The following is a 22,599-nucleotide window of genomic DNA, read 5'->3' on the forward strand; positions in this document are numbered from 1 at the left end:
TCTTCTTTAACCCACTGATTGTTTAGGAGTGTGTTGTTTAACCTCCAGGTATTTGTGAATTTTCTAAGTCTCTGATGGTTATTGACTTCTAATTGTATTCCATTGTGGTCAGAGAATGTGCTTTGAATAATTTCAATGTTTTTAAATTTATTGAGGCTTGTTTTATGTCCCAGCATATGATCTATCTGGACAAAGTTCCATGAGCACTAGAAAAGTATGTGTATCCTGGTGATTTGGGATGTAATGTCCTGTATATGTCTGTTTATCAGATTGTTTAGGTTTTCAATTTCCTTATTGGTCTTCTGTCTGGTTGATCTATCTATAGGAGAGAGTGATGTGTTGAAGTCTCCCACAATTATCGTGGAAACATCAATTGCTTCCTTTAGTTTTGCCAGTGTTTCTCTCATGTATTTTGTGGCACCTTGATTGTGTGCATAGACGTTTACAATTGTTATTTGTTCTTGTTGAATTGCCCCTTTTATTAGTATGTAGTGGCCTTCTTTGTCTCTCAAAACATCCCTGCATTTGAAGTTTATTTTATCTGAGATTAATATTGCTACACCTGCTTTCTTTTGGCTGTAGCTTGCATGAAATATTTTTTTCCATCCTTTCACTTTCAGTTTCTTTGTGTCCCTGTGTCTAAGATGAGTCTCTTGTATGCAACATATTGATGGTTCATTTTTTTTGATCCATTCTGCGAATCTATATCTTTTAATTGGGGAGTTTAATCCATTTACATTCAGCGTTATAACCGTGAAGGCATTTCTTGAATCAGCCATCTTATCCTTTGGTTTATGTTTGTCATATTTTTCCCCTATTAATATCCTTTATTGTACCCATACCGAATCTCTTTAGTACTGAACCTTTCTCCAAGTCTCTCTGTCCTTTCTTTGTTTCTCTGTCTGTAGGGCTCTCTTTAGTATCTCCAGTAGGGCAGATCTCTTGTTAGCAAATTCTCTCAGCATTTGTTTATCTGTGAAAAATTTAAGCTCTCCCTCAAATTTGAAGGAGAGCTTTGCTGGATAAAGTATTCTTGGCTGGAAATTTTTCTCACTCAGAATTTTAAATATATCGTGCCACTGCCTTCTTGCCTCCATGGTGGCTGCTGAGTAGTCACTACTTAGTCTTATGCTGTTTCCTTTGTATGTGGTGAATTGCTTTTCTCTTGCTGCTTTCAGAACTTGCTCCTTCTCTTCTGTGTTTGACAGTGTGATCAGAATATGTCTCGGAGTGGGTTTATTTGGATTTATTCTATTTGGAGTTCGCTGAGCATTTATGATTTGTGTATTTATGTTGTTTAGAAGATTTGGGAAGTTTTCCCGAACAATTTCTTTGAATACTCTTCCTAGACCTTTACCCTTTTCTTCCCCTTCTGGGACACCAATGAGTCTTATATTCGGATGTTTCATATTATCTATCATATCCCTGAGGTCCGTTTCGATTTTTTCAATTTTTTTCCCCATTCTTTCTTTTATGCTTTCATTTTCCATTCTGTCATCTTCCAGGTCACTGATTCGTTGTTCAACTTCCTCTAGTCTTGTACTATGAGTGTCCAGAATCTTTTTAATTTGGTCAACAGTTTCTTTAATTTCCATAAGATCATCCATTTTTTTATTTAGTCTTGCAATGTCTTCTTTATGCTCTTCTAGGGTCTTCTTGATTTCCTTTGTATCCCGTACTATGGTCTCATTGTTCATCTTTAGTTCTTTGAGTAGCTGCTCTAGATGCTGTGTCTCTTCTGATCTTTTGATTTGGGTGCTTGGGCTTGGGTTATCCATATCGTCTGGTTTTTTCATATGCTTTATAATTTTCTGTTGTTTTTGGCCTCGTGGCATTTGCTGAACTTGATAGGGTTCTTTTAGGATTTGTAGACCAATTGAAGTCCTTATCTCTAATTTATCAGATCTACAGCTTCGTGGAGTACACTCTCTCTAACTAACCAGCAGGTGGCGTCCACGAGCCACCTGTTCTCCACAAGCCAGTTCCCCCGTGCTTAGCCTTTTTGGTGAGTGGGGGAATGAGTCTTGTGGTGTCCAATTGGTGTACCAAGCTTGCGTGTGTAGTTGGTGTTGCCTGTCCTGTATATGGGGCGTGTTTCTGGGCAGTCAGGGAGGTGGGGTGGCTCTAACAATCAAATCTCCCTGGTGATCCTAGAGTTTTAAAGCTGCTGCAATAGTCTAATCCTTCAGTTCAGTCCTGCCACAGTTTGTCTCTGCCACTGACCCACAAGTCCTTGGTATTGGCGTATGGCTCCTGAGACTTGCAAGTGGGCCCCTCTTCCAGGCTGTGCACCCCAGGTCCTCTGTTGTGGGATGACTGTGCTATGTCATAGGTGAGTGCCGTCCCCCCAGGGTAGTTCTGGACTCCTGGGCTGTGTAGGGAGGCTCCCAGTCTGCTGAAATGATGGCTGAATGGGGCTTTGTTAATTCACACTGCTCCACCTTCCCAACTCTGGGACAATCAGCTGAGGTTGCAGGGAAGGCTAATGTCCACGCCGAGTTTTGTGGTGTGTGCCTGTTATTTGAAGCACTTCCGTCACACTGGGTTGTCTGGGGCAGCTCTGGGCTATGGGGCTGGCGATGGGCAGGAGTGTTTCCTGTCCACCAGGATGGTGGCTGTGAGCGGACACCCCCCTTTTCTTGGGAAGTTGTGGTGTTTAGTGAATTTTCTCAGCCACTGGATTATTGCCTTTTGTCTCAGAGCTCTCTTAGTTCTGCTCTTGACTTGACCTGCCCAAATTGCAAGTCTTTGAAGCTTTCTGTATTGGGCTTCTTAGAGTAATTGTTTTAGGAAAAGAAAAAGAAAAAGAAAAAAGGATTAAAAAAAGGGCCCTCCTCAGAGATCTAATGGGTTATTGAAATGCTAAGAGACAAAGCAATTAGGGCCATTAAGGAAAGGTCCACAGGGCAGAGAGATCAGCTTTTCTTCGGGATTTGCATATGAGCCTCAGGGCCTGAGCTCTGCCCTTCCCCTCTCTATGTTCACCAGAACTCCAAAAATCCTCTGCTTTTATTTTGGAGTTTTTCGTGTTGTTTTTTTTCTATGCCTGTCTCCTCTCTGCTGGGCTGGCTGCTCTCAGATTCTGTGGTGTCTGGTCTCAGTCTATCTATGGTTGGAGTTTGGATCAGTAGAATGAATTTCTGATAAGGGCTGCCACTGCAGTTCTCGCTTCTCCTTCCCGGAGCTGACAGCCCCTCCTCCCACGGGACTGAGCCTGGCAGGGAGGGGTGCGGGTCCCCTGGCCGCAAAAACTTACAGAGTTCGCTGATCTCAGCAGTTCCACGTTTTCATGAGTGTTGTACGAAGTATGCCCAATGTCAGATTGCTCTGTGGTGTCCAGTCCACGCAGTTCCTGGCTTTCTACCTACTTTCCTGGAGGAGTAACTAAAACATACAGCTCACCAGTCCGCCATCTTGCCCCGCCTCCGCAATCTTGACTTTTAATATTAAAATATTAAAAGTACTTTTAGCTGTTCTTGAGCATTGCAAAGACCTTAGACTACTTTAACATCATTTACCTCCTGCCTTCCCCCCGTCCCCAGGTTATATGCTACTGTTTTCATGTGTTTCAATTTTATGTCAGACTCCCACAGGACATTATTATTGTTGTTTTGTATAGTCATGTTTCATTTAGATTTTTTAAACAACTCTGTTAAGATATAAATGACATATATTATAAAACTGCACATATTGTAAATGTACACATTGGTGAGTTTGGGCATATGTATATACCATGAAACCGTCAACACACGTGCATATACACCCTCTAAATACAGTGTTCCTACCATTGAACCTCCTAGAAAAGTAAGGCGTTCAACAGGGCCTTTTGTTTTGTTTTGTAAGTACTATAAATGGCAGGGTGGTGGGATAAGGTTTTTGTACCATTATTTTAGAATTTTGCCCCCACTTTAGAACAATGATAATTAAGCAAATAATAATGATAATAATTTCACCTATTTTAAGATATTTCAATGCTCCCCAAAGTTCTTTTCATTCTAAAAATTCAACGCATCTTTTATCAGTCTCATACATGTGACTAGCATGGCATTTGAGGTTTTCCAGTATCCAGAAAACATTAATTTCTCCTATTTTCCATCTCTTCGTAATAACACCAGAAAAATTTAAAGGCTCCTCCATTCTGATCGAGTCTATATTTTAGTGATTGTGAGTCTTAAAAATGAGATCAGCATAATCTTGATTTATCTTGTTATTTTGAGATTATTAACACTAATTTTATAGGTGAGTGTTGCTTTTTTTAAAATTTCCACTGCATTAAAATACACCTATAGGTCATAATGAAGAGTACTTTTTTAATGTATATGCTGAGTTTGGGTTTTTATTGTATTATCTTATGGAAGATTTACTAATTTGGGATTATGAATTTTCTCCACTAGCAAAGAATCTAATAATTTTTAGTGTCTGAGAGTGGTTTTAATTCTCATTTAATTTTCTTTTGTTAAATGCTCTAAGATTTCCTCATGGTAGGGATTAAAGTAACTTGAACAGCTCTATTTTTTGAAATGGAACTTTGGGCATTCTACTTGTTGTCTGGAGTGTATCTGTAATGATAATTATTAAGAGTTTGTTGTTCCATGCATTTGCATTATCTCATTTAATCCTTAAAACAACCCTATGTGGTAGAAATGGTTATCCCTATATAAGAAATTAGGAACTAAGGCATAGTTTAAACAACTTACCCAAGTTCCCACTGAGTCCAGAACCTGGCCTCTTAAACAGTATAAATTCAAGTCATAAGTAATTTATTTGTTCTCACTGAATAATTGTATGCTTTTTGACTGTTGAGTTCATTCTGACCACCTTATGAAGGCCAAGTTAATTTTTTTTCCATTCTTTTAGCTGATATAGCCCAGAGATATAGGATAAGCAAATACCCAACCCTCAAATTGTTTCGTAATGGGATGATGATGAAGAGAGAATACAGGGGTCAACGATCAGTGAAAGCACTTGCAGATTACATCAGGCAACAAAAAAGTGACCCTATTCAAGAACTTCGTGACTTAGCAGAAATCACCACTCTCGATGTAAGTTGCTAACTTTTGATGGATCAAATGAACAATGCCTGTCTAATTAAAGTAGACTAATTGCACAAACAAAGAATGTGGACATTGTCTTATGGTTTATTGCAGCAAATTTAACATACACATAGTAGGTTGAATTTTTCTTGAATTAATAATTCTCAAGGGAAATGCTGTTTTTCTAAACTTCTAGATAAATTATATAGCATATAGTAAAGTTGTAGTAATTTGAATTGAGTGCAAAAGGATGCCTGAATTATAAAGAAATAGAAATTAAGGTCAAGAGTAAACTACCAAAATTTCCCGTTTTTCTTAATGGTGACCCTTAAACATATTAAATAGGATGTTTAATATGTTAATATGTGTAACACAACTATATCAGCTCTTTAAGTTTTAGCATCCTGTAAAATATCCCCCTTTACAATAAATAGTGTTTACAAAATAACAACAAAAATAAAACAGTTGAGCTTAGGCTTTTTCAGATTATCACTGTCAGGTGTGTGAGATTTGATTTTACCCTACTGACCAGCTGATAAGTTAGCCAGTTACTGCTTAGTGGATGCTGTCAGATGACACAAGACTCCTGAGGCTGAGACAAAGGACTTTATTACTCATGTCATAGCAAGCACTGTGAACATATTTGTGTCTGTTCCCTAGAGCCCAGCAGGATGTCTGCACATGCAGGGGGTTGTGTTACAGGAGAGGAACACTGGGCTTTGGAGACTTGCCATTTTATAGCAGGCTCTTTGTCCTAGAGGGAGATACTACCTAATCCCTCAAGTTGCCCACTGCAAACCTAGCCTCGAAAAATAGCCTGGGCAGAGAATGGTCAGGGTGTTGCATTCTTAACATATCTAGTAAGATGTGTAGGAGTGCAAGAAACCCATGGAGTCGTCTCTACCAACAGTCACAAATTATGAACAGTTGTGCTCTTCTAATACAGTTTATAATCAGTCCCCTCATTTAGGAAAAGACTGTTTCTGATTAAATAGTTATTCTAGTTTTTGATATCTTAAAATAAAACACTGGAAGGAAATGTTTATAATTTCATTTGATTGTAGTTGTTTTTAACCCAATATGGTCTTTAATATTTTTGGAATAGGAGTTAAAAGCCAAATATGCATTTGTGTTCATACTTCATTTGAAGATAGGTGAACAACAGCTGGAGCTATTTAGATACCAGAATAAAGGCTAAATTAAGTAATATGTTTATAGAACTATATATGTTTACAAAATAATTAAATACTTTATTTTACAGCGCAGCAAAAGAAGTATCATTGGATATTTTGAGCAAAAGGATTCAGAAAACTATAGAGTTTTTGAAAGAGTAGCAAATATTTTGCATGATGATTGTGCCTTCCTTGCTGCATTTGGGTAAGTGCTTTAATGGAGAATGCATTAGTGGATCTGCTTGATTGCCATGCTAAATTCACCTTATATTGTGTAGTTTTGTAAAAATTACTTCTCCAAAGATTATCTGAGTTCTTTTAAAGCCACTAACCATTCTTTGTTGCCCATCTCTGGATTTAAAAGTCTGCTCTCCTTTCTGTAGTATATATAATATCAGAACGTGGGTAAGAGGAAAAGAAAGGACAGTAGCAGCGAGCTCATTCATGCTTTCATTCAGCTCATTTACTAACACCCTGTGCCAGGCAAGATACTAACCTCTGGGGGTTACCAAACAGATGCAACACACTCTCTTTCTCCTTAAGAAACATGAGCTTCCTTGTCTTTGTTCTCATTAACAGCTTGTCACCTCCTTTTCTTCCATCTTCTCTGGCTCAGAGGAACAGTTCTCCTTTGCAAGGCTGACCTGTTCACTTGTATCCTTATAACTGTCCCCTCAAACTCCTCTGGGGGTTGGTCCATCAGTTGCCCCTGCTTTCTTGTGTTTTCATCATGACCCTTTCCATGAACTGTTTTCCTTTTCCTAAAACATGCTTCTCTTTCCTGACCTTCCCCTCTATCTCTTTCTTTTGCTACTTCTAGGCTCTCTTTACATGGAGTCACCCTGGTGTGCTTCTTAACTTTCTGACTTCTCAGACTTTGATTCTCATCTGTTTTTTCTTCCTCTCTCAAAATGGAATTATTCTTATGCCTTTGCCCTCTCTTCTCATTGGAGGTTATCGCAACCATCCTTTGACTCAGGCAAAATTTTTTTCTCTTTTTCCATTGGCTTAATTGTAGTATCTTGAGGAGAATCTAGATTTCTGATCCAGTATGTGCTCTCCCTTTTGTAACTTTTGTCTTTTATCCTTGTTTTAATGCTTCTATAGATTGTGTGTGTGTCTGTTATTGTAAGTGCTATCAGTGTTTTTTGAAGGTCAATGTACAGATTAAATAAAGGGGGAATTTGCTCCCATGCTTTTCAGAATTCTTTCCAGCTGTGCCAGCACACCTCTGCCGCAGAGCTTTGCTTTTACTAGTCCCTCTCTCTGGAAGAGCTTTTCCCAGAGGCCATCTCATCAGAAAGGCTTTCCCTAATAACCCGATTCAAAGCAGTAGACCACCATCCCACTTGTCATTCTTATTTTTTCTTCACAACATTTTTTCCTCCCATGATAAATATATCTACTTGTTTGTCCCTCTTTCTCAACCAAAATGTAAGCTCCACAAGAGCAGAGGCTTGGTCGGTTTTGTTCACTGCTGTATACCCAGTGCCATACCCATTCCTGATACAGAGGAATCACATGGTAAATAGTGAGTGAGTGAGTGAGTGAATGGAGCACGTGCTTCCTTTCTGTTCCCACTGTCACTGATCTGGGTTAGCACCCTCTGCCCCTATCTTATGGACTACTCTAATCAGAAACTGGAGATAAATCAGGGTTTAATTAATCCAAAAATCATTTAGAGAGAGAGAGAAAGTTACCTGTTTGACTTAAAATCTGTTGTAGAATTCACTCACCAAAAATGTACTGAACATCTTTTTATGTGCCAGCGACTGTGGTAGGCAAGGAAACAACAGCAGACAAATAAAATATTGCTTCTTTATAGAACTATATCCTAGTGATGTAGGTTGCTATTTTTAGTTCATCTGTTTTTTAGAAGTTTTTATTTTAAAAGTACAAAGTAGAAAATTCATTGTTGAGTCTGACTTGCAAGCAAGTAATATATATATTTTTTATTGGTCTATGTGACTAAATCAATGAACCTGTTCCCTGGTTGCTGGAAAACACTCTGGGTCCAAAACAGCTCTTTAGTGCTAAAACTGCCAATCCAAGCTTGTAAAATACTGTCACAAAAACAGCAAACTAAAATTTTTCTTGAAGAAAATCTGCCTAGTATTAAATTTTCCTTTAAATTTATGCTTTTCTTGATATCGCATAGTCTTATAAATAGGAATGATGATGGATAAGTATATGTTCAAGTCTTTATAATCCATCCATTGCAAAACATCTAGCCAGATCTGCTTTATTTGGATATATTACTGCTATTGTTTTCCTTTAAAAAGTATCATTATTATTTCTCTCTTCCTATTAGGTCTGTTTCAAAACCGGAAAGATATAGTGGAGACAATATAATCTACAAACCACCAGGGGTAGGTTGCATTTCTTAGTACATGTATTACGTATATTTTAAATACATGTATAAATATAAAATCTATAGTTTTATACTTGTTATGTTCACAGAATCACATAAGATGAAGACATCAGCTTATGCTTATCCAAACCTTTCAAAATAAAGGCGGGGATACCAAGGCCTCCTGCCACACAGGCAGTTAGTAGCCAGGCCAGGACTAGAAAGGCGCTGACCCCAGGCCTTCCCACCTCTCAGTTTTATGTTCAGTCTAGAACCTAATTCAAAAAATGCTTTAGTGGTCCACGATCGCCACCCCTGAATCATACTAGCCAAGCCCCCAAATCCTCTATCCCCCAAATAAATTAACCCAGTACTTGCCTGATATTAAGGAGCAGTGAGGTTGTTTTTAACCCTTCGGATAAGAAGTTTAGAGCAGCTGCTTAGGCCCAGACGATGTTGCCCACAACTGAGAGGCAAAATTTACAATATTTGTCACCCTGAACTGACCTAAAGCTCTGTAATTGCGTTTTTTTCACACAGATAGAAAAGTATTGATATCCTTTCACTTCATAGTTTTCATTTTAATGGTGTTTACTGTGTTTTGACACACTGGAGTTTTAAAGTTTTATGTAGTCAGTGTATCATTTTTTGTTAGGAAAGCTTGTTTGCTGTTCTCAGTTCAGTTAGGTATTCACCTATATTTTCTGCTAGTGTATTTCTTTGATAGTAGCTTACAGAGTATCATTGTCTCTAGATTTTTGGAATGTGAAACAGTGCCTCGCAGTGTAGTGTGGCTGTTACCAAGGGTTTGGGCTCTGGAGTCAGACTGTCTGGGTGTAAATGTTGAATCTGCCACCTGATGAGGTGTGTAATTCCAAGCAAGTTGCTTAACTTCTCTATGCTTCAGTTTCTTCATGAGTAAAAATAGGGATGATAGTAGTAGTTCCTGCCTTATAGGGTGTTGTGAGGGATATATGAGTCAGCACAAAGAAAGTGCTTACAACAGTGCTCAGACACAGTAAGAATTCAGATAATGTTAGCTATTATTTTTATTATCATCATTTTAAACACTTAATAAATATTGATTTTGAGTGAATGTGCATAGAATAGTAGAGATAGCCATGCCTTAGATTTATATATGATCTTGTATTTGTCAAGACTTTTGCACAAAAATTTGGAAGTCTCCAGATTTTCTTCTAACATCTTTAACTGTAAGAAATAACTACATTCATTCATTTGAATAATTCTTTTTACGATGCCTGCCTACCTCTGGTGAAGATACTGATGAAAGTTAATTGACTTAAATCCAAGGAAAAGCAAAAGCCTTAGCTATCACAGGTTGGATAATCAAGCTCCTGATAATTATGGAATTACCACCTTTTTACCAGTGATTGTCCTCTTTCTCAGAAGAGGGCATGTTTTATGTTTGTTTTATATCCCTTATAGATTTTCTGGGTTAATAGATGGATTTATGACACATTTTTGCTAACATTGGTTAGATTTGTTTACATTTTTTTGTTTTGTTTTTGTAACAGCATTCTGCTCCAGATATGGTATACTTGGGATCTATGACAAATTTTGACCTGACGTATAATTGGATTCAAGATAAATGTGTTCCTCTTGTGCGAGAAATAACATTTGAAAATGGAGAGGTATGGGCTTTCTAATGTGTGTTGTTATTTTTAATTTAGGTTTCTGAAAGAGCAACCTTCCTCCACCCTTCTTAAACTATTTTACCACAGACTTACTGGTTATAAAAATCACATAGTGCGTGTATCATAGCTGTTTCCATAATACAAACTGGTGCTTCTCCCCCTTAGCCTCCAGCAAAAGCAGTGATCCCCCACAGCCATGAGAATGAGTTTGAAAATGCCTCTTGGGTGGTCCTGACACCCACCCCTTAGTTGAGGATCCTTGTTTAAAGGGATGTTCTTGACAAGCAGTGCTCTGCAGATTTTAGTTACAATTAATTACATATAGTGAATAATCCTTTGCCACAAAAAAGGTTTTTCTTTAGGTGAGAAAAACCTTAAAGAAAAAAGCTGTGTTTTATCCTAAAAGAAAGAAGTTGTGTTCTCTTTCATTGTAAGTAATGAAGGCAGTCATCAACATCATGTAACTCACCTTAGTCATCCATGCTCCTGAAATAGAGCCCGCCTAATTCTTGCAACTCCCAGAAAAACAAAATACTAAACACTAAGAGGTGGGAGGAGGCAAGGACAAGAAATATCTCTTTCATTTCATTTATGCCTGGCTTCAGCTCTTTCATTTTTAAAACCTGTGATCTAGGAATGCAATAAATTTTTTTTGTTAAATATAATTTAAAAAGACTTTTTATATGCACAAACACTTCAAAGACTTATAAGTACACAGCACAGATTTTAAGTGTACAGCGCAAAGTGAGCACAGAATAAACACACCCTTATCATCACCAACTAGTCAGGGATTGGCAAGTTTTTTCTGTAGGATTTGCAGTTTATAAAGTCTGTCACTACTTCCCAACTTTGCAGTTGTAGGAAACAGCCTTTGACAATTCAAAAATGAATGAGTGTGGCTGTGTCCCTTAAAACTTTAGGGACACAGAATTTTCACATAACATGAAATATTATTCAAAAATGCTTTTTCATCCATTTAAAAATGTAAAAACCATTCTTGGCTTTGTGGAAAGTACAAAATCAGGCAGCAGGCCAGATTTGACCCTCAAACTGTAGTTTGCCAACCCCTGATCTAGGTCAGGAAATAGAATATTTCTAGAACCCCTTGTCTTCCCAATCATTACCACATTTACCATCCTCATAACCATTATACTGATTTTGAATAGGACTATTCAGTGACTTGTCTGTTTTGAGCCAAAAACGGAGTCATAATCTTTTGTGTCTGGCTTCTTTCACTTGACTTTTTATGTTTCTGAAATTTATTTGTGTTTTACAAAGCTGCAGTGCATTCATTTTCACTGCTGAATATGCTTCTGTTATATGAATATACCACAATTTATCCATTCTACTGTCAAAAGTCATTTTGATTGTTTCTAGTTTTTGACTGTTATGAAGAATGCTGCTGTGAGCATGCTTTCTTACACGTCTCTTGGTGATATATGTACGTATTTCTATAGGTTATATTTACCTGTAATATGAGTAGAATTGCTGAGTCACAGAGCCATACATATGTTCGTCTTTAGTAGATGATAACCAAACAGGTTTCCAGAGTGTTTGTAGCAATTTACATTCCCACCAGTAGAATATGAAAGTTGACATTGCTCTACATTCTTAGAAACACTTGTTATTGTCAGCTACTTTACTTTTTATCCATTTTGGTATCTGTGTAATAGAATTTCTTTGTGGTTTTAATTACATTTCCCTAGGAGTAATGAGGTTGTGCACTTTTTCTTATTTATTAGGTATTTGGATATCATCTATTATGAAGTACTTGTTCATGATTGCCCATTTTTCTACAGGGTCATGTGTTTTTCCTTTGTTAATTGTAGCAATTCTTTATATATTCTGGAAAAGAGCCTTATTATAAGTTATATATGTTAGAAATATTTTCTCTCATTCTGACTTGGTTTTTCTTTATTTTGAAAGGTGTCTTAGGATGAAGAGAATTCTTTATTTTAAGATATTACAATTTACCAATCTTTTTCATTTATGGTTAGTGTTTCTATGTTCTATTTAAGAAAGAAATTTTCCCTATGCTAAAAAAGTGATTCTCAACCAGGGATGATTTTGCTTCCCAGGGACATTTGGCAGTGTCTGGAGACATTTCTGGTTTCTACAACTGGAGAAGTGCTACTGGCATCTAGTGGGTAGAAGCCTGGGATGCTGCTGAATAGCCTGTCATGCCCAGGGCAGCTCCCTACAACAAAAAAATATCTGTCCCAAAATGTTAGTTGTGCTACTGTTGAGAAACCGTAACCCAAGATCATGAAGATTTTATCCTATCCGGCAGACTGGTTTATTCTTTATGGTTTACTCTTACTACTAGGGTGTGGCCTTTGAGGGGCCAACCCAAAATTGGGGGTGTGAGTTTAACAGGACCTCCTCCTGTTCAGCCCCTTCTCCCCACTGGCCTGATGAATCTGTAGAAGTCGCTGCTTAGCTTCTCTTTATCAGCAGCCTCTTTTGGAAAGGCAGCCAGTGCTAGGGGACAGCAGCCTCAAGGGCTGTGCTTAATGTTCTAAGTGTCCTTCTCCAGTCTTGGCCTGTAATTCTTCCCTGCCTTTTAAACTCTTAGATGCCTTCAAGGAGGCATTTATCTTTTTATATATTTCTCCAGCCTTTCTAATTTTCTCAGTGGTAGGAGGATTGGTCCAAATTACAACTGCCATTAATGTATTATAGCAAGATAGTGTAACTTGATTCGTTCACAACAAAACCATTGCAGCAACACCTAGAGTTCCTTAAGAAGGAATGTAATCTCAGATTTAATCCCTTCTATATTAAATTGTAGAGGCATAAGTGCTTTAAGATTTGGGAATAATATATGTAAACTCCCAAAATCCCCTGAACCTCTCTCTGATCTTCCCAGATGCTTCTAACTCTTGAAGAAAGACACCTGCATTTGCTTGTAGAGACTGGCCATTGTGAGCAAACCAGAATGCTCTGTGGCCTCACTTTGTCTTGGAAGAGCATGCTTTTCTTGGGACTTTTTTTTTTTCTGCATCCTTGGCATTTCTGTATAGGAGGCATCTCTAGCACCAGTCTGGAATATATATGGCAAAAAGAAAATGCAAGGAACTCAGTGCCATGTCATTTCTCAGGTCCTGAACTCTCTAGCTGGTCTTCTGCCTTTTTTCCACTTTTCAGAAATGTTCATTTTATATAATGTCCCAGATTTTTAGCTGTACTTTAAGGAAGGAGAGGGAAAAGTACCTCTTCTTTCCGGAAGTAGAAATCTATGCCATCAGCATTTTAAACTTGGTATAAGATTGTTTTAGCTGATTTTAATTCCTTAGTTGCATTTCAGTACATTTTTTAAAAAATTAGTTATTTAGTGCCTTTCTGTCAGCATGGAAAAATTTTTAGTGTACTTTCCCTATCATAAAATGTATTTTATTCTTGCAAGTTTGTTGTAGCAATTTCAGATCAAATTTATGAGTGTAAGAAATTTCCTGGGTCTGTTTGCTTGGACAGATTATCACAAATCCAAACCATTGCAGATCCACTGGAAAAAGAACCAGTGTTTGGACCCAGACAGTCTAACAAGTCATAAAACCCCTGGGACTTCCTCCTTGTTGTTTATAATAGCTGTCTCTCAAGTGAGTTAGGATTCCTGAAATGGCTTCTTATAAAGTATGATTAATATGTTTTTAAACCTGAAAGCTTAAATATCGTAACCATACCAGGCTATATTGTAATAGCTATAATTTAATGTAACAATGCCATATTTTAAAATATTTTGGAATTCTGAATCATGAAACAAAATTGAGTGAAATTTTTATCACTACTCTTTTCTTGGAAAGTCTTCCCTTTGGTAAAAATAAAAATAATAACTTTAACAAGTTTTCTGAATTTTTTTGCTTTAAAAATAATTTGATTCTAAACTGTCTCCCACCTGCCCCTCCTCAAATTTTCTCAAACTTCTGAGTGGCATTGCTGTATTTTTATTTCCACATGACAGTTTGGAATTTAAGCCCCTTCTTAATAACCATAGAGTATTTTTCTGCCTAATTATATTCTTTTATTTTATCCAGTATTACTTGGAACTTGCTTCCCAGAGTAGCTATTTGCCTTTATTTAGGATTCTAAGTAATTCCTTATTGTCCTTTAAGATGCATCTTGAACCATTGTGGTTGTTTTATGCGTAGTTTTGTGAGTCTTAGGCCTTTTCGTCTGAGTAGGCCAAGGCAGCCTGAGGATAGATGCTCACCTGGATGTCTTTCAGTCTTTTTCCAATACTAGCCTGACATACTGGAAGTTCTGTTATAGGGCTTGGCCAGAAATTTGGATCAGATAGTGGCTTTCAATCCATTTTTTATTGCAAGCTACAGTTGAAAAAAAAATTCCATTGTGTATATGTTTATGTGCATGTATTTGTCAAATTTTTCATGAAATTACAGTTTTCTGTTTGTTTCTTTTCTTTTAGTACTGGATACAGCCTTTCATACATAATCTAGTCTCACCTCCAACTATAGCACTATAAAATGGACTCTCTGAAGTAGCTGCCTTTCACAGAATTCAAAATACTGCTCCTACAATTTAAGTACTTGGCCACAAGGTGTCAGTGATGTGTCATAGCTCTATAGTACTAGAAACCTCAAAGAGACCAGGATATTAAGCTCCCTCTGCTTTTTTATGCACATTTATCTTCATGGCTTAAAAACAACAGCCTAATGTTATATTTCACAATAAAAATATGTATTAAAAAAGTAAATAGAGGGGTTAACATGAGTGTAAAAAAAAGTCTTAATTCTTTGAAAAGATTCAAAAAAATAAAACAACCACCATCAAGAAAACCCACTTATTATATATTAATAGAATAAACACAAATAATTGTTAAGCAGAATAAAGTTACCTTTTATCAAACTTTAAAAAGTGAACATTTTAAAAATATTTGCTTTCTTTATACTTAGTTATTTTTAGTTTTTTTCCATAATGATCTTTTACTTGATATCAAAGGAGAAGGTGGAAGACACTCTTTCTGCTCATACTATATTAAATGATCATCCCCAATTCTTTTATCAATTCTCTAGGCCTCATGTATGTTTAGACAGATTACTGCATTTTTGACTGTGTTAGCTCATTTGGTCCTCAGAGGCTCAAAAGATTTAGTAACTTGTCATGATTTTTTACCTGCTTTGGCAGTTCTTACAAGAATAGTTTTAAAAACAAGGTTTAAAATCTTAAACAATTAAACAGATCCTCTCCTCCCATGATGGTCTACAGATTTAATAATGCCTGAGATTTACTACATGTTGTAACCAGTCACCCATAAATCATTTTTTATTAACTTTATCAAAAAATTAAAAAAAAAAAAACATTTCCAAACAAAACAAAGGAAAGGAATGAGAAAAACAAAATCCTAAAATAACTTCATGGCTTCCAGTATGCTCCTACCATACCACAAGAAAATTGACAAACCATAGTCATTCCTGAGCATTCCCATATCATTAAGATTACCCTCTATCTTATCTGTTCTTATTAGATTATTGTTCCCGCTTCACTAGCTGCTGTCTATCTCTAGGTTCCCTATATTCTACAATATAAGACACTTGCTTTACATTTTTCAGAGTTCATATTAGAGGTGACATACAACATCTCTCTTTTTGTAACTGAATTATTTCACTCAACATCATGTCCTCAGGTTTCATCCATGTTGTCATATGTTTCGCAACCTCGTTCCTTCTCACTGCTGCGTAGTATTCCATCATATGTCTGTACTGCATTTTGTTTATTCACTCATCTGATGTAAGACACTTAGGTTGTTTCCATCTCTTGGCAATTGTGAACAATGCTGCTATGAAAATCAGTCTGCAGGTATCTGTTTGTTTCATTGCTTTCAGGTGCTCTGGGTAAATACCGAGAAATGAAATTACTGGATCGTAGGGTAACTCAATAACTAGTTTTCTGAGGAACTGCCAAACTGTCCTCCATAGTGGCTGAACCATTATACAGTCCTGCCAGCAATGACTATAAGTTCCAGTTTCTCCATATCCTCTCCAGCAACTGTAGTTTCCTGTTTGTTTAATGGCAACCGTTCTCATTGGTATAAGTTGATACCTATTTGTGGTCTTGATTTTCATCTCCCTAATAATTAGCAGAGATGAACATTTTTTCATGTGTTTTTTAGCCATTTGTATTTCCTCTTCAGAGAAATGTCTTTTCATATCTTTTGCCCATTTTATAACTGGGCTATTTGTACTAATGTTGTTGAGTTGTAAGATTTCTTTATATGTACAAGATGTTAGTCTCTTATCAGATAGATGGTTTCCAAATATGTTCTCCCTTTGAGTTGGCTGTTTCTTTACTTTTTTGACAAGGTACAGAAGTTTTGATTCTGAGGAGTTCCCATTTATCTATTTTTTCTTTTTTGCTTGTACTTCAGGTGTAAGGTCTAAGAAGCAACCTTTTAATATTAGGTCTTGAAAGTGTTTCTCTACATTATCTTCGAGGAGTTTTGTGGTGCAGTCTCATATTGAGATCTTTGATCCATGCTGAATTTTTATATAGGGTATGAGGTAGGGGTCCTCTTTCATTCTTTTAGATATAGATATCCAATTCTCCCTGCCCCATTTGTTGAAGAGGGTATGTCCCAATTCAGTAAATTTGGAGGCCTTATCAAAAATCAATCAACCATAGATCTGGTGGTCTATTTCAGAATTCTCAATTCAATTCCTTGATTAATATGTCTGTCTTTGTGCCAGTACCATGCTGTTTTGAGTACTGTGGCTTTATAGTAGGCTTCAAAGTCAGGCAGTTTAAGTCCTCCCACTTCATTTTTCTTTTTTAGCAATTTGAGGCATCTTTCCCTTCCAAATAAATTTGATGACTAGCTTTCCCAAGTCTGCAAAGTAGATTGTTGGAATTTTGATGGGAATTACATTAAATCTGTAGATTGGTTTGGGCAGAATTGATATCTTAACTATGTGTGGTCTTCCTATCCATGAACATGGAATATCTCTCCATCTCTTTAGGTTGCCTTCTATTTCTTTTAGTAGAGTTCTATAATTTTCTGCATAGAGGTCCTTTATATCCTTGGTTAAGTTTATTCCTAGGTACTTAATTTTTTTAGTTGCTATTGAGAATGGAATCTTTTTCTTGAGTGTCTCTTCAGCTATGTCATTTCTACTGTATAGATACATTTCTGACTTATGTGCATTAATCTTACATCCTGCCACTTTGCTGAATTTGTTTGTTAGCTCAAATAGGTGTGTGGTCGATTTCTCCGGGTTCTCCAAGTATAAGATCATATCATCTGCAAATAATGAGAGTTTTATTTCTTCCTTTCCAATTTGGATGCCATTTATTTCTTTTTCTTGCTGAATTGCTCTGGCTAGAACTTCTAGCCCAATGTTGAAGAATAGTGGTGACAGTGGTCATCTTGTCTCATTCCTGATCTCAGTGGGAAAATTTTCAGTCTCTCACCATTGAGTACTATACTGGCTGGGGGTTTTCATATATGCCCTTTATCATATTGAGGAAGTTTCCTTTAATTCCAACTTTTTGAAGTGTTTTTATTATAAAAAGGATGCTGGATTTTGTTGAAAGCTTTTTCAGCATCTATTGAGATGATCATTTGATTTTTGCCTTCTGATTTGTTAATGTGTTTTGTTGCATTGATTGATTTTCTTATGTTGAACCTCCCTTACATGCCTGGGTTAAACCCCACTTGGTCAGGATGTGTAATTTTTTTAATATGACTTTTAATTCTATTTGCAAGTATTTTGTGGAGAATTTTCGCGTCTGTATTCATTAGGAAAATTGGCCTGTAGTTTTCCTTTCTTATAGCATGTTTATCTGGTTTTGGTATTAGAGCGATGTTGGCTTCATAAAATGAGTTAGGTAGTGTTCCGTTTTCTACTATTTTTTGAAGGAGTTTAAGTAGGAATGGTGTCAGTTCTTTTTGGGAAGTTTGGTGGAATTCCCCTGTGAAGCCATCTGGGCCTGGGGTTTTATTTTTAGGAAGCTTTTTGATAACTGATTGGCTCTCTTACTTGTGATTGGTTTGTTGAGTTCTTCTGTTTCTTCTTTATTCAGTCTAGGTTGTCTGTGTGTTTCCAGGAAATTATCCATTTCCTCTTAAATTTTCTAGTTTGTTGGCATAGAGTTGTTCATAGTATCCTCTTATGATATTTTTTATTTCTTCAGGATCCATAGTAATATTCCCCCCTCTTGTTTATTACTTTGTTTATTTGGGTCTTCTGTCACTTTGACTTTGTCAGTCTAGCTAAGGGTTTGTCAATCTTGTTGATCTCAAAGAACCAACTTTTGGTTTTATTTATTCTGTCTTATTGTTTTTTTGTTTTCCATATCATTTATTTCTGCCTTAATCCTTGTTATTTCTTTTCTTCTACATGCTTTAGGATTAGTTTGCTGGTCATTTTCTAGCTTCTTCATTGTTCCATTAGTTCTTTGACTTTAGCCCTTTTCTTTTTAATGTATGCCTTTAGAGCTATATATTTCCTTCTCAATACCGCCTTTGCTGCATCCCATAAATTTTGATATGTTGTGTTCTGATCTTCATTCATCCCTAGTTATTTAGCAATTTCTCTTGCAATTTCTTCTTTGACCCACTGATTGTGTAGGAGTGTGTTGTTTAACCTCCAGGTATTTGTGAGTGTTCTGCTTCTTTAGATAGTTATTAACTTCTAGTTGTATTCCATTAATGTCAGAGAATGTGTTTTGAATAATTATAATCTTTTTAAACTTACTGAGGCTTCTTTTATGCCCCAGCATATGATCTATCCTGGAGAAGGTTCCATGAGCACTAGAGAAGAATGTATATCTTGGTAATTTGGGATGTAATATTCTATATATATCCATTAAGTCTAATTCATTTATCATATTGTTTAAGTTCTCAGTGTCCTCATTGGTCTTCTGTCTATATTATCTATCTATAGGAGAGAATGTCGTATTGAAGTCTCCCACAGTTATTGTGGGAACATCTATTGCCTTCTTCAGTTTTGCCAATATTTGTCTCATATACTTTGTAGCGCTGTGATTGGGAGCATAAATGTTTAATTGCTCCAGGTTCTGTGTCTTTTCTGGGGTTTCATTTGGACATTTGGGTTATCCACATCTTCTAGTTTCCTCATATGCTTTGTAACTTTCTGTTGTTTTTGGCCTCTTGACATTTGTTTATCTTGATAGGAGTCTTTTGGAGTATGCAGGATTATTTGGACATTTATCTATAATTTGACAGAGCTACAACTTGGTGGAGTGCACTTTCCTGACCTACCATCAGATGACGCTCCTGAGCCACTTTTACTGTTAAGCCAGTTCTCCTCAACTTCATTTATGTACTGAGTGGGAGTCTAAACCATAGGGGGGGTCCAATCAGTGTACCAATTTTCTGTGCACTGGGGACTGTCAGTCATATGGGTGGGGGGCATGTCCTGTGCAGTTCAGCAGGAAGCCCGCTCCAGGACCCAGTGGTCCCGGCTGTTCCTGTGTGGAGTACTCTGGGGCTACAGAGCTCGCATCTCACCTTCCAGCTTATATGGCCCTCTGTCCCTCTCTGCTGTGCACTCACGAATCCCTGGGATTGAGGGAGGGCTCCTGGCACTTCCATGTGGCAACCCTGCCCACCGTGGGCCTCCGTGGAAGAAGAGTATACGCCGACACAAGCCTGCCAAATCCCGAATTCCCTCAAGGAAACTCGTGGCTGCTGGGCTGTAAAAAGTTATTTCCCAGCCAACTGCAAAGTCCCAGCCCTGGTGCTGCGGTAGGCCATCTCCCAAGCAGCTGCAAAGATAGCTGCACTGGGTGTGGAAAACCAGCCCCTTCTGTGGTAATCTACCCACTCGAACCACCAGTCTCTGGCACAGGAGCTCTCGCCACGGGTACCTGAAGGGTTATCCCCCGAACCTAGTACTTTGGAGGGTGCCTGGGATGTGGAAGGCCACATCCTTCCGTGCCGTCAGCTGGCTCAGCTGTGTTCCGGGCCAGACACTCACCTGTCTTGAGCGCAGCCTCTCGGTTTCTCCAAGTAGGCGCTCACTGTGGGTGTAGAAGTCCTTGCTCAGGCAGTGGGACCCTAGAACTGCTGTTCTTGAGCGTGTTCTGTCCTTTATTTAGTGTTTTCATGGGGGAGAATCCTTCTCTGTCTCTTCTAATCTGCCATCTTGGAAGGCCCCATAAATCCTTTAAACAATGGGGAAAGATTTGTTAGCTTCTAAATATGGTTGCCTTGATATCTCTGTCCTAGATCCTTTATTACTGGCTTGGTAAAGAATATGCTGGTATGGGTACAGGTAGACTTGGAAGCCCAAGTAGCATAAACTATGTTAATTATGACTTTAGCAAAGAAATTGACATATATATTTCTAAACTACTAATCTGTTTATTTATTATTGCTCTCCTAATAATTGTTAACTCATCCATACTTTCGTTAAGTCTAATAAAGTAATGTTTTGTTTGTTTTTACTTTTTGTTTTCTAAGGCTGATAACCTTAAATGCTCCTAAACTTATGACCATTGTGAACTTAGAATTAGAAGAACTCTTAAATTTTCCTAGCTTTTAAATTTCCTCAGAGGTGACTACTGAGTCTTCTTTCCCAGTTAGTATTTATTCAGCAACATTTGTACCTTCAATCTATTCAGTCTTAATGTTGATTGCACATTATTGTGTACAAAAATCTGTGCGCAAAAGAAAAATGGAATAGAATTCTCTGGCTTCAAGAGATTTTCCTTCCAGTATTTCACATATACAGAAAATGTGACTTTGCTCTTTACCATATGAGGGTCACTAAAAAATGTTCTGAGAGTTTAGAGGAGAAAATTCATTTCAACCTTCGACAGAGATGAGGTGAGATCAGAACATGGCTTTTAGAAGAAGCATTTCGGTCCTGAAACAAAAGTGACAAGAGAGAAATTGAAGTACCAGGAAATGGGGGAAATAGGAAGGTTGGAGAAAAGGAACTATGCATTAATTTTGAGTGTTCAAAAGTACTGGCTAGACTTTGAAATGGAGATGTAGGCAGGCAGTTGGAAAACTAGCCTTGGATTTGGATTGAAATTGGACTTGGAGATGAGATAAAGGACCAGTTAGAGGAGAATTTGAACTATTTGAGGTTGCCAGGCCACAGCAGAGATGTCCAAAGACAGAACTATGGGGAGTAACATCAATTAATGAACGGGGAAAAGGAAAAATTTGAGCCCAAGAGATAAAAGATGAGGCAGAAGAAAATTTAAATTAGTTTGCTAAAAGATAAATGTAATGGCAGGTCCTGGGGGAGAGGAGAATGGGGAGTAATTGCTAATGGGAATGGGGTTCCTTTTTAGAGTAATAAAAATATTCTGGAATTAGATGGTGGCTATGGTTGCACAACCTTATGAATATCCTAAAAATTGTACTGTGTAAAACGGTGAATTTTATCATATGTGAAATAAATCTCAATTAAAAAAAGAAGGTAAATGTGATAGGAACCTTAATAATTTATGCTGTGTACAAGTGAAATAGACCAAGAGATAAGAATCAGAAGAAAATTTCTATCCTGTAAGACAGGTCCCAGTTTCAGGTTTGTTGGTTGGTTTGTTTTTTAGGATTAAGGCATTTGTGACCTGCTGAAGCAGTTCCTGAACTAGAGAGAGACCTTCAAAAACACAGTTGGGCCTTTTTCTTATGGGTCAGAATATAGCCTTTTTCAGGCTTAAAAAATTTGCTATCTACACATCACATTTCTCCTTTATTATCTAATAACACTAATAAAAATTTCAACAGCACTGTATAATTTTCAAGGCTTTTGTGTATTGTATATACAAAAGTATATACAGACACACAGACACACGCATGGTGACGTGTTTGTTAACAATGTTGATGAATTTTGTATTAGCTGAAAACTGGCTGTGTCATGGGTTTATTGTCTTTTGCGCTGAACCAAATACTTTTTGGCATTGGGTAAGTCTCATGCTAGTAGAACGGTTTTTGCAATAAATCTTAGAACAGACATTTTAGAACAATGTTTGAGAATCAGTTAATGATTTATTTATTGCTGGTATACTGGGTTTTTTCAGTAGTTATCTATGAAGACAAAATATTCATCATGTTTGCCCACCCTAAAATTAGCATCTTAAAAAAACAGCATATTCCTTCTTTGGTCAATAAATTTCATGGTTTCGACTGTCAGCTCTCTGTGGCCACCCCCTGAAGCCTCATACCCAATACCAGCTGCAGACCAGACTAGGTCACTTTTAAGGCAGGTCAGTTCCTGCAGCAGAGCAGGGCACATGGGCACTCTGAGTATGGGGTGGTTGGGGTGGGGTCTGAATTCGTTCTCCCATTAAGGCTAATGCCCATGGACACCCCTGCACCTTTTCTCTTGGAATGTTGCAACTATTGCATGTTATGGGTTGGGTTCAAAATTGTTCCTCTCTAAGAGTTCAAAATA

The 22,599-nt window shown here is 37.3% G+C and overlaps 1 protein-coding gene across 2 annotated transcripts in view; it reads left to right on the top strand.

Moving 5' to 3' along the window:
* The window catches only part of ERP44 (endoplasmic reticulum protein 44), a 103,514-nt gene that overhangs the window by 52,278 nt on the left and 28,637 nt on the right, over window positions 1-22,599 (top strand). For both annotated transcript variants that reach the window (XM_037798551.1, XM_037798550.1), the window contains 4 exons: window positions 4,858-5,042; window positions 6,295-6,410; window positions 8,517-8,574; window positions 10,091-10,207. In XM_037798551.1, coding sequence (XP_037654479.1) covers window positions 4,858-5,042; window positions 6,295-6,410; window positions 8,517-8,574; window positions 10,091-10,207 — 476 coding nt within the window. The remainder of the gene's footprint in view (window positions 1-4,857; window positions 5,043-6,294; window positions 6,411-8,516; window positions 8,575-10,090; window positions 10,208-22,599) is intronic.

The sequence above is a fragment of the Choloepus didactylus genome, chromosome 10, assembly GCF_015220235.1.
Source record: "Choloepus didactylus isolate mChoDid1 chromosome 10, mChoDid1.pri, whole genome shotgun sequence".
NCBI classification, from domain to species: domain Eukaryota; kingdom Metazoa; phylum Chordata; class Mammalia; order Pilosa; family Megalonychidae; genus Choloepus; species Choloepus didactylus.